The sequence below is a fragment of the Antechinus flavipes genome, chromosome 1, assembly GCF_016432865.1.
Source record: "Antechinus flavipes isolate AdamAnt ecotype Samford, QLD, Australia chromosome 1, AdamAnt_v2, whole genome shotgun sequence".
Lineage (NCBI taxonomy): Eukaryota > Metazoa > Chordata > Mammalia > Dasyuromorphia > Dasyuridae > Antechinus > Antechinus flavipes.
Genome location: NC_067398.1, coordinates 342,720,386 through 342,735,684, shown reverse-complemented (window position 1 = coordinate 342,735,684; position 15,299 = coordinate 342,720,386). Strand labels below are relative to the sequence as shown.

The 15,299-nt window shown below is 40.2% G+C and overlaps 1 protein-coding gene across 8 annotated transcripts in view; it reads right to left on the bottom strand.

Moving 5' to 3' along the window:
- Positions 1-15,299, bottom strand: part of TSC2 (TSC complex subunit 2) — a 59,750-nt gene that overhangs the window by 16,988 nt on the left and 27,463 nt on the right. For 3 of the 8 annotated variants that reach the window (XM_051969494.1, XM_051969493.1, XM_051969498.1), the window contains exons 17-27: positions 10,874-10,996; positions 9,904-10,010; positions 9,145-9,298; positions 7,636-7,758; positions 6,491-6,625; positions 6,019-6,208; positions 5,270-5,363; positions 4,899-5,001; positions 4,344-4,438; positions 2,664-2,795; positions 436-600 (exon numbers count right to left, since the gene is read on the bottom strand). In XM_051969494.1, coding sequence (XP_051825454.1) covers positions 436-600; positions 2,664-2,795; positions 4,344-4,438; positions 4,899-5,001; positions 5,270-5,363; positions 6,019-6,208; positions 6,491-6,625; positions 7,636-7,758; positions 9,145-9,298; positions 9,904-10,010; positions 10,874-10,996 — 1,421 coding nt within the window. The remainder of the gene's footprint in view (positions 1-435; positions 601-2,663; positions 2,796-4,343; positions 4,439-4,898; positions 5,002-5,269; positions 5,364-6,018; positions 6,209-6,490; positions 6,626-7,635; positions 7,759-9,144; positions 9,299-9,903; positions 10,011-10,873; positions 10,997-15,299) is intronic. The other 5 variants (XM_051969496.1, XM_051969495.1, XM_051969497.1 and 2 more) reach the window with 5 other exon arrangements.

Here is a 15,299-nt window from a genome sequence, read left to right as displayed (position 1 = left end):
TGATTTCTCACAGGGGAAATGGGAGGTAAAGGCTGGAGTAGTGTTGCACAGCTAGATTTAGTTTTCACTCTGAAGGCAAATAATTTATTTATTTATTTTTTAATAACTTTTTATTGACAGAACCCATGCCTGGGTAATTTTTTACAACATTATCCCTTGCACTCACTTCTGTTCTGACTTTTCCCCTCCCTCCCTCCATCCCCTCCCCCAGATGGCAAGCAATCTTATACATGTTAAATATGTTATAGTATATCTTAGATACAATATATGTGTGCAAAACCGAATAGTTTTCTTGTTGCACAGGAAGAATTGGATTCAGAAGGTAAAAATACCCTGGGAAGAAAAACAAAAATGCAAAGAGTTCACACTCATTTCCCAGTCTGAAGGCAAATAATTTAAATCCTGACTTCTGCCAGACTATTTGTTGGTTTCTACCTTTTGGGTACAGCTGTGAAATTGGAAAAGACATATCTGGCCATCATATCCAAGCAAGTTTCTGTGAGTTCCAGGTGAAGGTTTTTTAGATTATCATCAGCCTGAGCCATTGAATTCTCATCTGCAGAGCCCAAACTAGAGCTAGTGATGGACGTCTGTATCCTGCTGAAAAGGAGAACCATGGAAACTAAGTCAGGAGGGCAAGGGCACACCATGACACACTGCCTGCCACCTGGCTTAAAGCTGTAATGCATGCATGGGCTTGGGGGGGGAGGGCCCTCTGGCCAAGCCCATAAAGAGCCAAACCACAGGGCACATTCTCTGATTGGCCCCATTTTTGCAAGTTAGCACCGACTGCATCATCCCAGAGAATAAAGGAGAAGGCTGATCTTGGAATGCCCAGGGACCCAAGCTGGATGACAGACTTTAGGAGAGATGTGAGGCAGGGTGTCAAATCTCAGTGAAGCACATTGTTAAAGTTTGATGATTGTTTTAATTGCAGAAAGAGGTTTAGTCATGCACAAGAATCAGAACTCTGGAATACATTCATTAACAAAAGATTGCATTCTGCACACAAAACCAGTGTTTGATTGACATAAGCAATCTTGCCTTCCCCATGCCAGTGCTGAAGACACTGACACAGATCAGGCTACAGGCAGCACCCATTCACATTCAGATTTAGTTCCTATACAGGGGCCTATTCCCTCAGAAGTGAAACAATATCTTATTTGACTCAAATATCCATGATTCAAAAACCAGCTTTTAAGGCTTTGACTATTAGAAAGGAAAATCCCAAGGCCCTTAAAACAAATCCTGCAATCAGAAAAAGAATTTCTTAGAAAAGAAATGAAAATGCATAGTAGGTCACTGGACATGTTTCATTTCAACCACTTCATGCTCTTTTGCAGCACAGTGGAAAGAATATTGGTCCTTGGGAGTCAGAAGAAGTGAGTTTGGATCTCATTTAAACACTGATTACCTTGTCATTCTGGACAGGCCCCTTCATCTCTCTGAGCCTCAATTTCCTTTTCTGTAAACTGAGGCTAATGCTATTTGTACTGCCTTCTTCACAGGGGTTTTATGAGGGAAATGCATAGTAAATCTTAAGATGCTATAGAAATACGACTTATTATTGCTTTTAATTGTAGGGAGGCGGGAGGAGAGAAGGCACACTTAAGCCACACCAACATCTCATTCAGATGGAATGGGCTGGGGGGAGGCGGTGGGGACAACAGTGGCAAGGAAGAATAAGAGAATATAAGACATCCTAACCATTTGTAATAGAGGTTCCAATCCCAGGTCAAGGTAGTAGGCATTCCTGCAACTCTGAAGGGACATTTTCCAGAGGAGATAGAGGGGGGCGGCTCTGTTCTTATTGTACAAATCCAGGCACTTTCTATTATGGAAATCCTTTGGAGAAAACTTTCTGGACATCCTACTTGCTAATCTCCCTCTGAGTAAGAGTTTTTAGCCATGTCTCTGACACAGAAAGACAATGGCAGGGAAAGAACAAGCCTGGATAAAGCCCAAGTACAGAAAATGTTAGTCATTTTGACTTCTCCCAAGGATGTGCATATGCACACGCATACACACGCACGCGCACACACATGCACACACATGCACAGCTAAAACAACACCACTACTATTTCCTGCTAGGCGATATATAATGTAGACCTTTTTAAAAAGAAGATTCAGAGGACCTGACATTGAGGGCAAAGGGCAAAGGGCAAAGAATCAAGAGAACCCCACTTCATTGAACAAGCTCTCCATTAGTTGAAAATACTAAATGATAATTCTCCCTCTGGGGAAATCCACTTTGGAGAAGCTTCTGCCCAGACCCCTGGCTCTCTCAAAGGGAAAGCTCTTCAGCTTCCACTTCCCCGGGATCCTTCCCAAGGATCCTGCCCCTGTGCCCAGCTCATGTTATAAGTGTTTGTAACAGAATGCAACCTTTTTATCCTTCACTGTCAGGCTCTCCTCTGCAAAGGGAGGGGGGGCATTCTTGCTGGTAAAGCCCCAATGGCCTATAGGCTAGACCACACCCAACCACGCACTCTGTGAGCAACCCTTCTGGATTCTCCAGAACTAGTTCCAGGAGACTTCAAGTCTCTACCTTCTACGAAGACATGCAAGAAGCCCCCATGCACCACTCCCCCCACCCAGCCGCAACACTTTGCAATGGCCAAGCTCCAGAGTGTGCGCCCCCCTCCCTATGAAAGCACCACTACCTGCGAACCACATGTTCAGACACACTGATGCTGCGGGACCGGAAGGCATCAACTGCAGAGCTCTCTTTGAATTCCTTCACGGGAGGAGAGTTATTCAAGCCTTGCTTGGGGGGTTTGGCTATCCTTAAACTACTAGGTGAGGAAGCACCAAGCCCCAAAGAATGATGATTGCACAGCTCACAGGAAGGGAAGGAACCATTGGAGGAATGAAGTTGAAAGGTCACAGTTCACAGGGTCAAGATGGGGATATCCCCGAGGGTGAGGCCAACAAAACAAAGAAACGTGCCAAAAGGAAAGTTATTGCAAAAAAAGGGAAAAATACAAAGGCATAAAATACATTTTGTAACATGACCAAGAAAACACAAAAGATTGAACACATGGCATAAAAACAAATGACGTTAGTACAAATTAAACAGGCATGGGTCAGAATGAGCGATGGAATACGACACTGCACTGACCAGGGAACATTTTAAGACTCAGGACTGAACCTTGGAATCCGAAAGGCTCTGAAGGCCCAGACTCCTTACCATGAAGAGGAGAAATGCTGACACACTAATGTAGGGACATATTGGAGGTGAAGGCTCATTAGGCCCAGATGGAACTTAGAGGGAAAAAAGAGACCAGTTCCTAGGCAGGGACACAAGGTGACTGAAAATGAGCTACCTTGGCTGCCCATCGGGTCATTATGAGGCCCACTCCCCTCTCCAAGCTTCAAGGCTTCTGGAGAATTTTCCCAAGTTTACGCCAAAGTAACCTGGTCATACTTCAAAATGCAGTATTCCAACCTAAGAAGGGCAAAAAAAAAGCTTGGGGCAGAGAGGGGAGGCAGAGGGGAGGAGGAGGGGAATGTCAAATGAAATGCAAACAAGAACTAAAAGGACCGGCCGAAGCCTCTTTGCCAATCTGGACAGGGGAGAAGAGCTTTGATGACAAAGGAGAGCATGTTCCCTAGTTAGAGGTGGAACAGACAGTCAGGTCAGAGAGCGCCGGGGGGACTGGCCAGCTGGCCCCTTTCCAGACACATTCCAAGGCAGGACACAGCTCCACAGAAACCAAAAGGTTCAATCTAGACCTTCTTTGACTTGGGAAAAGGAAGGCAATCCCCACTCCTATAGCTCTTCCTTGCTCTGGGCCACCTATATTACTGAGGAAGGGCAGGACGGCATTCTGCTTATGCTAACCTTGGCAAGTCAAACAGTCTCCACTGCCCCGACACTCAGGCAATGGAAGTCTTAGAGGAGAAGTCATCAGAGCGATTTCTAATGGGGCCCTTTTATGATGTGCCTTAGGCAGTGTCATCTAAGCTTTAGAAAAGCAGAGGTGATATGTCAGCTCAAATTGTGGGCCTTTAAACTCTGTGGCTCCATAAGGCCTGCAAGGACACAATAACATACAAGGCATCCCATATCGGCACATGTTCCTGAGTACTGCATCAGCCATCTTCTCAGAAGCTTCAGTGTCTCACACACAGGAGATTGCTTTCAGTCAAACACTTTCTGCATCTCTATATACAATGCAGGCAACTTACATTATGACTATTTTCAGGCTACTAAACACATAATGAGACGCAAAGTTACCCCTTTGGTCCTCTCAATCTACACAGAGGATAAGACCAGATCACGCAACAGCCTCCCCTACTCCTCCTAACCACATATGTTCCCCTGAGAGAGACTCTTTTACCTTTTGGGCCTCTCGTTAAGGCTTGTACTCCGAGCTCTGAAGCTATCCTTTTCAGGGGTGTCATCAAAAGACAGAAGAACATTGGAGCGTAAACCCTATTAAATGAGAGAATAACTTTAACACCTGAGGAATTGTTCATTAATAAGGACTGCTCCTCTCAAGCAGCTATATAGCTTGATGCATGTCTCTATTTTCAGTCATTAACTGAAATTTTTAAATACACTTGTAGGCTATGAACTCTATAATGAAGGCAATTTAGCCTGATAAACCAGATTAATTAAAACACACTCAATGGCACTCCGGCCCCTCAGTGCAAATAAGGGGAATGTGGGCTCCGGGAAGCTGAACACTAGAGAAAACCATCAAAATACTTCAATCTAGTTCGTGAAATTATGGTTCCATCCATGCCCATGGGCCTTGGAACACCCACTCTTCTCAAGTACCACTCTCCCATCTCTAGCAATCTCTTAGCTATACTCTGTGGGCTGTTCAGGCGTGGAAGACCATCCTGGTCCTCAGGGCCCCACATACTTGGGGACTGGGAAATAGCTGTACCTTGGTGATGTAGGGAACAAAGTCTTTTCGAAAGGGCAAGCGACATCTGATGAACCACATGGCTATAACGTGATGAGCCAGACATACGATATACTGATTGAATCTAAGAAAAGAAGAAGGAAAGGAAAGAACTGGAGGCTATTCTTAGCAACCAAAAATAAAAAGCATTTAGAACTTCCAAAAGCAAACTAGAAATATAAAGGTTATAACCAGTCCCTAAAGATATAAGCTGTAAATGAGCAAATTTTGGCAAATCATTTGTTCCAACATTAAGGTGGGTCTTCCATCTGTATATACTGAGATATGCTATTTTCAAAGGAAAAACCTCGGACGCACCTCACAGACTATAGCAAGCATAGCAAGTAACTTACTTGGAAGGGTTTGTGTATGGCAGGGAGATGGCAAACACACTTGCATACTGCTCGGCAGCAAAATTCCTGTAGAGATGAGGCAATCTGGCTAAAGCTGAAACATGACAGGGGAAAAAAGGAGTCAGGAAATTTGGGCCTTTATTTATCAAATGAGAATCACAAAGCCTTGGCTGGCTGGAAGCTGCTGGTAATGGGAGGATGTGTCGGGGCATACATAGAAATAGCATGTACTGAAGCGCACACACATTTACAAACTGCACACACATCTGCATACTTGTGCCCTCTCAGGCCAGTCTTCAAAAGTCACCAAAGTACTCTAGGCCAAGGAAGTTCAAAGTATTCTAAAGTCATTCAACAAACATTTAAAAAGCATCAAATAGAATATAGAGAGCTCTGTGCTAGAAAAGACCTCAAGTTAGAGAAATTTTCCCTGCCCTCATAAGGCTTACAGTCTGGCAGGGAAACAATGCACAAATGCAGATAATTTCAACACACAATTGTCTATAAGCAATATATCAGAAAAGCATAAAATACTATGTGAAGTTTAAGTGGGAAAGGCTGTTCTAGTTCAAGAGAGCACAGGTAGGAATTGGAGGTACACAACAGACAATCTTAAAAATTCTAAGGTCAACTATACCATCTGAGCCCACAACATACCTAAAAAGGCTTCTTTCACAATTCTAATGAATGCAAGACTAAAGACAGCATTGGGAACATGTTCATTCTGTCTTGTTACTTAGGCCACTTACTGGAAAGGAATTCCAAGAGTGGGATAGCCATGTTGGCTGTTGCAGAAATGTGGGTGAGCTTTACAATCAGGACTGGCAATGCTTTGATGATGACATCTGGCATTTCTACACTGCATACTGACAGTGCCACAACACATTGATTAGCACACCGGTAAATGAGGCCATGCTCCAGGCAATACACCATCTCCCGCTGAAAGGACATTGAAGAGTTATTGATTTGAAACACAAAGAGGGAGGACACAATACACCTTTCTAAAAGTTCTTAATTTTAACAGTTTCAGGCTCTACAAGAGGATGGCTAGGAGGGTCAGGTCCATCTGAAGCAAAGGCGGCACTTTCTAGCATCTAATGGGAACAAGTGGGGGGAAAGGTGGCAGAGGGAAGAACTTGGGGGTTCATTTAACTAAGCTGTCATTCAAGGGACTCTGATATTAAACCACTTCTCTCCTGCAAACTCCCTTCCATTTTGTACCTGTTTAGTTTTATCCAGATAATTATGGTAAGAAATCAATGCTGTCAGCACTGGAACCACTGCCAAGTGTAAGTCTGTTCGAGAGAAGCCATCAGGAGTACCACAGAGTCGTTCAGGAGTCTTTTTATCTGAAAGCTAACAGAAGACATGTGCTGGTTAGTGCACCCCAATCGTGCCAAAAGACCAATGGCACAGATTTCAGGGGTGGATAAGCTGGGGAGGGGAGAGCAGCTGTATTTTAAGGCATGAGAAGAATCAGAGCCCTAGAATAAAGTTTTTTCTCGCCAACAGCTGCAATGTTCCAATACTATTAGGCTCTAGCAAGGCACGAACTCCCTTTAAGGAATGGAAGAAGATGTCAGTTATAGCATATGTTCTACCAAACTGCCAAAATCAACCCAGAAGCAAAGAGTGCCAGAAAGAACAGAGAGCTTGAAAAAGAAAGTTGCTAATTTGCTTTCAAACAATTCTTCAATCACTCTGTAAGGCAGATCAATTGGGAGTCAAGTCGGGTTTAGGCTTCTGACTCATGGTTCTAGAACTGGAAGAGAAATCTAAGGTCATCTAATCCAATATTTATCTGAAGCTTGAATTTCCTCTATGCCACAGCTTGGCAAGTATCACCTCCTTAAAGATTTCTAGGAACAGGCCACTCACTAACTCTAAAGACAACCTGTTTTATTTTTGAACAGCTCTAATTGTTAGTAAGTTTTTCTCAAAGCCTAAATCTGTTTATCTGTAGCATCCCCTTGACAATTCTTGTGTTGGCCTGTGGGGCTAAAAGGGGAAAAAATCTAATCCGTCTTTCACATGACAGTCCTACAAATACTTAGGAGACAGGGACCATGTTTCTTTTTCCTCAACAACAGCTATACATATCTCTAGGCTAAATATGCTGATTTCTTCGCTATTCTGACTGCCTGTGAAGGTACTTGATGAACAAGGTTCAAAGCAAACAGGAGCCTATTAATGAAAAAAGGTTCTGGTCTGGTTCACTGTCTGGTGCTGCCTGCCTTCTAGAGTTCAGATTCTCCCTGCTGAAGAGAGAAAGTCATCTACATCAACCTGTCCCCCTCCAATACAGACCTTTTTTCCATCAGGAGACCCTAAAAAAGCTTACAGATATTTGAAATGGGAAACATTACCATTGAGCAGAGAGCAGAGGAGAGCTGATCTACATTGCAAGAAGAAGTGAAAATGAGAACTTTATATCGGAGGGACTCAGGCAGCTTACTAAGAACCAATTTCAATACTTTCCAGTCGGTCTCCTAGAGAAGAGAGAGGAAGAGTCAGTTAATGCTGGATTTATGAAATCTCTGCAAAGATGTAACATATATCATCAAGTCAGGTTCCATTCAAAGGCCTAAACTTAAAAACCACCTACACTGCTCTTTCCTGGTCTCCCAGTGAGTAGGACTGAGAGCAAGGCTTCTGCTCTCAGTCTCTGTGATTCTATGCAATGATATGTTACTGAAAGAAAGAAAAGGCTTCCTGAAAAGTACCTTCACATCCAAAGCAGGCTTCAGAAGAAAAGATGGGACCAGGTGGGAGAAACCAGGCTATTAACAAAAAGCTCCTTATTAAATTAGTGAAAAGCCTTTTCTGATTTCCGCCTACTCTGCCTGCACTTAGTATTCCTGCTTCTACCTAGGTGGCAAATAAGTAAGGCTCCCCTTGCATGGCTGTGATGCCAAATGAGACCGTAGGCTCTTAAGCCCTTTGCTCCTGCAACACATACCATCCTCTCTCCAGCCCTTCTTCCTCCCCTGATCCACAATGGGGCACCAAACCCAAATTTTTTCCAGGTACTGCTTTGGCAGCAGTATCAATCAAGAACAAGTAAAAGCTAGTTTTTTAGCAGGAGATAACAACAACAAAAATAATAATAACCATAAACAGATAACATTTATAAAGTGTCCACATTGTGCCAGGGTTTGGGCTAAGTGCTTTACAATTATTATCTCATTTGATCTTCACAACAACTCTCAAAGATATTTTTTACAACTTTTTTAATTTTTTATATATTTACACATTTTTACATCTATTTATACTCGATTTGCTTATTTTTTGTATGCATTTTACAGCTGAAAAAAACTGAGGCAGGCAGAGGTGACACAAATCTTTCTGACTTCACTCCCAGTGCTGTATCCCCGGCACCACTTAACAACGTACCTACTATATGCCTTGTAGAACCAAGGCCACATTTAGCCACTCTGTATCCATCAGAAACAGCAAAATAATTAGAAACTAGTACCTGGTAAAATTTTATTATGATACTTTCCCTAGCCATCACTACTTCTAAACAACTCTTTCTGAAGCTGTACATCCCCATGCATATGAATTAAGCAGCAAATCTGTCACAAGGAATCACAGATTCCAGTCACAATGGTTGGGCTTTGGAATATCAAAGCTGTCTTGGGAAAACTCTTCAGTAATGTCAAGTCAGTCAGTTCTGTACAGTTTAATCCTGTACAGTTAACAGCCAAGAAAAGAACTCTGAAGACAATATATCCAGGTCACTTTCAACCACAAGGGAGCTATTTTAAGGGTACTAGTCCTATTTTTAACAGTTTGAATTATGGACCACACTTACTTTCAATTGCTTCCTTAACTAAGAAAAGCTAAGTTCAAAGGTAAAAGGAACAATTGCTTACCTGCTTCAAACACTGAAGTAGCACCCCAAAGAACCGAGAATAGGGCAAATAGCCCAAGCGGACAGATGCACCCTGTGCAGCAATGCTGGCAGGCCCTGTGGGTGGAGACAGAGTACCGCCACTGGCCTTCTTCTCAGAGCCTCTCTCAGGTTCTCTAAGGGAGACCCGAAGCAAAAAGAGGAGGAAACAGAAACACACAAGCTCACTAAATAACAAAGATGCTATGGTCTCCTTCCTGGCTAGTCACCCTGGAGGACTCCTGTCAGTGATCTTACAGGAATAAATGCAACTCCCTCAGATGGCTACTGCTAGTATAAGATTTATATAACTCAGGGCTTCTTAAACTTCTTCCACTTGAAACTCCCTTTAGCCCAAGAAATTTTTACACAACCCGGAGTACACAAGTATATAAAATAGATAAAAAAATCAAACACTTACAGATAATAAATCATAACTGCACAACACTCAAATCAGCCCACATTCAGTTACAAGACTCCATATGGGGTCGCAACCCAGTTTGGCATAATTAACACCAGTGCTAGCTATCCATCTAACAAAAGAAGAAAAAGACTGGAAGATTCAGAGCCTTAATCTTATAGCTACCTTGAAGGGCCATCATTTCAAGAATTTAATCCCTTAGCATAGGATATCTACTCTACCCATATGTCCCTTATAGAGCAAAGCATTAATCTAGTCATCAATTTGGGAAGATAGATAAATGTAGCAGTTGATGGAAAGACAACAAGTTGAGAAACATACATGTTGTCACAGAGGCAATAGGGACTAAATCTCACAACACCATCTTTATTGGGAAGGCCAAGGCGATGGAGTGAATCAGCTCGGAGCAGCAGCAAGAAATCAAAGGCCTGGAAAAGAACAGATTGACAATTCAGATAAAACCAATATTCAAAAACACAAGAGCAAAAGGGGTCACATTCTGCCTAATTCCAGGCTCAATGGACACAGCTCAAAGGACAAACCACATATGGAAGGTGCACAAGTAAGTGCTTGGCTCAATCAATGAAGGAACCTCCTCTCCAGATGACAGAAGGCAATTCCAGCCAGAAAGGAGAGCTATCATATTCTGTTACTAGTCAGTAGAACCCCTGTCTCTCAGCAACAGAGGATTCAAGGGGTCCTTCCTCAAAACAGGCTGGCAGCTTCTGTCATGCTGACCAGTACTTCCAAACATGCCAGCACCCATCACAGGGAGGGATGCTTCATGACTAGAGAAACTTGGAAAGCCTTTGATTATAGTTTCCTTTCCTACCCTCCCTTGACTGACAGAGCCTCAGCAATGACCTACTAAAAAACAAAAACCCAGCCATTACAAGCTGAGGACTGCACACCCCAGAGATCTCCTCTCCTCCAGATTCACTCTCTCTGCCACAATGAGAATCAGCTGCCAGGTGCAACAAATATACCAGAAACATTCCCAGGCTGATGAAGAATATGCTCTGCAATCACCTTCTATATGTAGTTTTAGTTATGGGATTGGTGACAGCAAACAGCAATTAGTAGGAAAGGCACATGGAGGAGAAAACCATTTGAAACTTTCCTCTACTCCACATTACAGGTCCTAAACAGGACTTGCATCTTTGAACACTTAACCATTTTTGTGGTTTGCTTTGTTTGCTACAAAATTGGGTGTCACACATTTTCTAATTCATCTAAGGCTTTCAGTCCCCCATTAGGACTCCACTGCTAACTCCAAGAGATCAATTCATACCTTAAGCCTGATGCTGCTGGCTATTGGAAGCCTATACATGTGTTTATAATGCAGCTGAATGTGATTGACCAGCATCTCATACACTCTGGAGGCATGACTGGCCGGCAAGGTATAGAGTTTGGTCTGCGGAAGATTAATGTAACAGTTAGTTAGCAGAACAATAAAAAGATTCATCTGTTTTCACCAAAAAGGAACCATGGTAGAGCCCAAAAATATTTATTTGGGATGCCAATTTATGGAAGAAGTGACAGAAGAGAAATTACATTAGTGAAATTCTTTTTTTTTTTTTGCCCATTATGCTGGTGGGACAAAGGATTCTTGAACCATCTCTCTGGCCCCAGTCATGCTGTTACCACAAATCCATTCACTAGAACTTCAGGGCATCATGGGATACTTTAAATTTTCAAGACAAACATAACAAATTAACATTTGTCTCTGTAGGAGACTCAGGCCTGAGGCAATGCATGATTTCAATATTAAGTCCCACTATATTCTTACAGGTTCTGTTCTCAAATGTCTGAGACATGTTTTTGTTTACTTGTACTTTCTGTTATGTAAGTAATTTCTCAGATTTTCTTGTTGACATATCTTTGTTGAATCTTGGTTTTCTTTTTGTTGGGTGCTATGATTAAAAAAAAAAAAGCAAGTTCTGCACACACAAAACAATGCAGAATAAGAAATGAAGGTGGCAATGTCTAGTCTGATTCTCCGCTTTGAGAAGCTATGCAGTGCTCAATAGGCATACATATTGCATTAGTACATAATTTTGATTTAAAAACAAAATAAAACAATTATTTTTTCTTTCAAATTATGTGTACTTTTTTTCAAATGGCTACTAAGTTGTTAGGATATATAAGTTGTTTGGACCTAATAAACAGAACTGTTAGGTTAAAAAAAAATTACTTGGACACTAAGCCATCTTGAAATAAGAAAGTTTGAGAATCTCTATTAGAATCTGAGATAATCTGATTCTGCTTTTGATGAGGAATAAAATGTCTATCTTCCAATTAAATTTTATGAATTATTAATTCATACCAAAAAGAATATATTCATTTTCACAAATGTTATTAAGTACTTGCTATACATGTAGAATGTTGTGATATTCTCTAGGGAAGATAAAAAAAAATTTAAGAAAGTTCAAGAATCTCTGCACTAAAATCTGTGAAAATATGATTCTACTTTTGATGAGGAATAAAGTATGTCTATCTTCCAATAAATGTCATGAACTATTAATTCATACCAAAAAGAATATATTCATTTTCACAAACATTATTAAGTACTTGTTATACATGTAGAATGTTGTGATAGTCTCTGGGGAAGATTAAAAAAATTTAGATAAGGCACAATTCCTGCCCCCACAGAGTTAATAACCACAAAATCTATAGATATACACAAACACTGTAACTATGATACAAAAGTACTTTTCCCCCAAGCCCTTACTTCTAAACTCTCTCTTCCTTTCGCAGCTCAACTCATAGGAAGAGTCTCTATTGGCTATTTCTACTCTCCCACCCCCACCCCATCCACTCACTTTTAAAACTCTTTGTATAATCCATTTCTAACCCACCACTCTCAAAAACTACTCCCACAGAGGGGAAAAATTGGAACAGAAGTGAGTGCAAGGGATAATGTTGTAAAAAATTACCCTGGCATGGGTTCTGTCAATAAAAAGTAATTTAAAAAAAAAAAAAAAACTACTCCCACAAAGGTAAGATCTCATAATTGCTACCTCCTCTGACCTTTGTGTGGTGTTCAACATTCCCAACTTTTTCCTCACCTGGCTTCTGCAGCACCAATTTCTCATAATTTTCTTCCATCTGACTGTTCATTTTCTCATCTCCCTTGCTGAATCATCATCATTTCCTATCCCCTAAATATCCTCAAACTCTTGTCTGTAGACCTCTTCCCTTATTTCTCTGCCCTCTTTTTCTCATTTGCTCCCATAGACTCAAGTATCCTCTTTCTATAGATTGCTTCCAGATTTATAGCTCCAGCTCTCATCTCTTTCCTGAACTTATGTCTCACAACCTGTCTCCAACTGCCTACTAGAAATCTTCACTTGACTATATTCTGCCAAAGCCTTAAATTTGACTATATCTAAAACATACTTTCTGAGAAAACCTGTCCTTCTCCCAACTTCCATTTCTGTTAATGACACTATATTCTCTTAGTCATATAGACTTGAAACTTCTCAAGTTATCCTTCATTCTTCCTTCACTAGCCCCATCTGACATCCAGGTCATTGCCAAGTTTGCATTCTACTTCCACATTATCCTTCAAAACCATCTGTTTCTCTCATAACCACTTTATTACTATTTTAAGGCCCTTATCACCTCTCATCTGAAGTAATATAATAAGCTTCTAATTGCTCTCATTGCCTTGAGTCTCTCCAGTCTCTACTATCATAATCCATCCTTCCCATTATTGCCAAAATTAACTTCCTAAGGAATGGATTTGACCATGTCATTGCTGCTAAAAAAAAAAAAAAAAAAAAAAAAAAAAAAATCCTTTGTGGTTCCATATTGCCTCTAAGATAAAATACAAATTCTTTAACCTAGAATGTAAGTCCTTCAAAATCTGACTCCAATCTACCCTGTTCAGATTTATTTCACATTCCTTCCCTTTAAATATCTACCCCTATACTATATAACCTATCCCTAAGTAGTTGTTCCCTAATCTTAGCATTTCATCATCTATCTCTATGTATTACTAGAGGCTACATAATGTAGAATGCATTTTCTCTTCAATTCTCCCCTTCAGAAGCTTTAATTTCCTTCAAAGTTCAGTTCTGGCACCATCTCACTTGGGACACCTTTACTGATCCCCTGCAACTGAAAGCATGCTCACTTTCCTCCTTAATTTTTTTTAGATACTCTGTCCTTTGACTCCTAGCACTCCTTATTTTATACAACACCCATTTGTATGGCACAGTCTTTCTACAGTGGCATGTTAGCTTCCTGAAGGCAAAGATGTGCATTTATTTCTGCATTTGTATCCCCAGCATAACACCTTTACCTGACAGAGTGAGCTTAATACAAGTTTCCTGGGAGGAAAAAAAATCTGAAACTGAATAAAAGTCTGGGGAAAGAAAGATCATAATCATTTTGAGGAACCAGAAAAAGCTTCCTAGAGGAAGCAGGTTACAGCTGAGTTGAGATGGGAAGGAATTTAACAAGCTCTTTAAGTCATATCCATTCTAACAGATGTGACACTCCCTAAAGGTAGGGATTGCAGAATTTCTCTATCTCTTGCTGACAGACTTTGTCAGTAATATATAGAAATGCTGATGATTGGTGTGGTTTTATTTTATATCCTGCAATTTTGCTAAAGCTGTGAATTGTTTCGAGTAAGTTTTTAGATAATTTTCTAGGATTCTCTAAGTATATCATCTGCAAAGAGTGATAGTTTTATCTCTTCATTGTCTATTCTATTTCCTTTAATTTCTTTTTCTTTTCTTATTGCTAAAACCAACATTTCTAGTACAATACTGAATAATAGTGGTGATAATGGGTGTCCTTGTTTCATCCCTGATCGTATTGGGAATGCATCCAGCTTCTCTCTATTACAAACAATGCTTGCTAGTGGCTAAATGCTTTATTTTAAGGAAAGCTCCCTTTATCTCTATGTTCTCTAGTGTTTTTAATAGGAATGGGTGCTGTATTTTGTCAAAAGCTTTTTTTCTATCTATTGAAATTATCTTATAATTTCTGTTGATTTAGTTTTGATATAGTGATTTAATAGTTTTCCCGATATTGAACTAGCTCTGCATCCCTGGCATAAATTTTACTTGGTCATAGTGTATTATCCTGCTGATAAGCTGCTGTAATCTCTTTGCTAATATTTTATCTAAAATTTTATATCAATATTCATTAGGGAGATTGGTCTGTAATTTTCTTCGTTTTAGCTCTTCCTGCTTTAGGTATCAATGCCATATTTGTGTCATAGAAGGAACTTGGCAGTACTCCTTCTTTACTATTTTTCCAAAAGTTTACATAGTATTGGAATTAATTGTTCTTTAAATATTTGATAGAATTCATTTGTGAAATCAAGGTCCAGGAGATTTTTTCTTTAGACAGTTCCTTAATGGCTTTTTAAATTTCTTTTTCAAAAATGGGATTATTTAAATAATTTATTTCTTATTCTGTTAATCTGGACAACTTATATTTTTGTAAATATTCATCCATTTTGGTTAGATTGTCAGAGTTGTTGCCATAAAGAAGGACAAAATAGCTCCTAATTATTGCTTTAATTTCTTTTTCATTGGTAGTAAATTCATCCTTCTCATTTTTGATGCTGGTGATTTTTTTCCTTTTTTCTAATCAAATTAAATGAAGGTTCATCTATTTTGTTGTTTTTTTCATAAAATCAACTCTCAGTTTTATCTATTAGTTCAATAATTTTCTTAGTTCCAGTCTTATTAAATCTT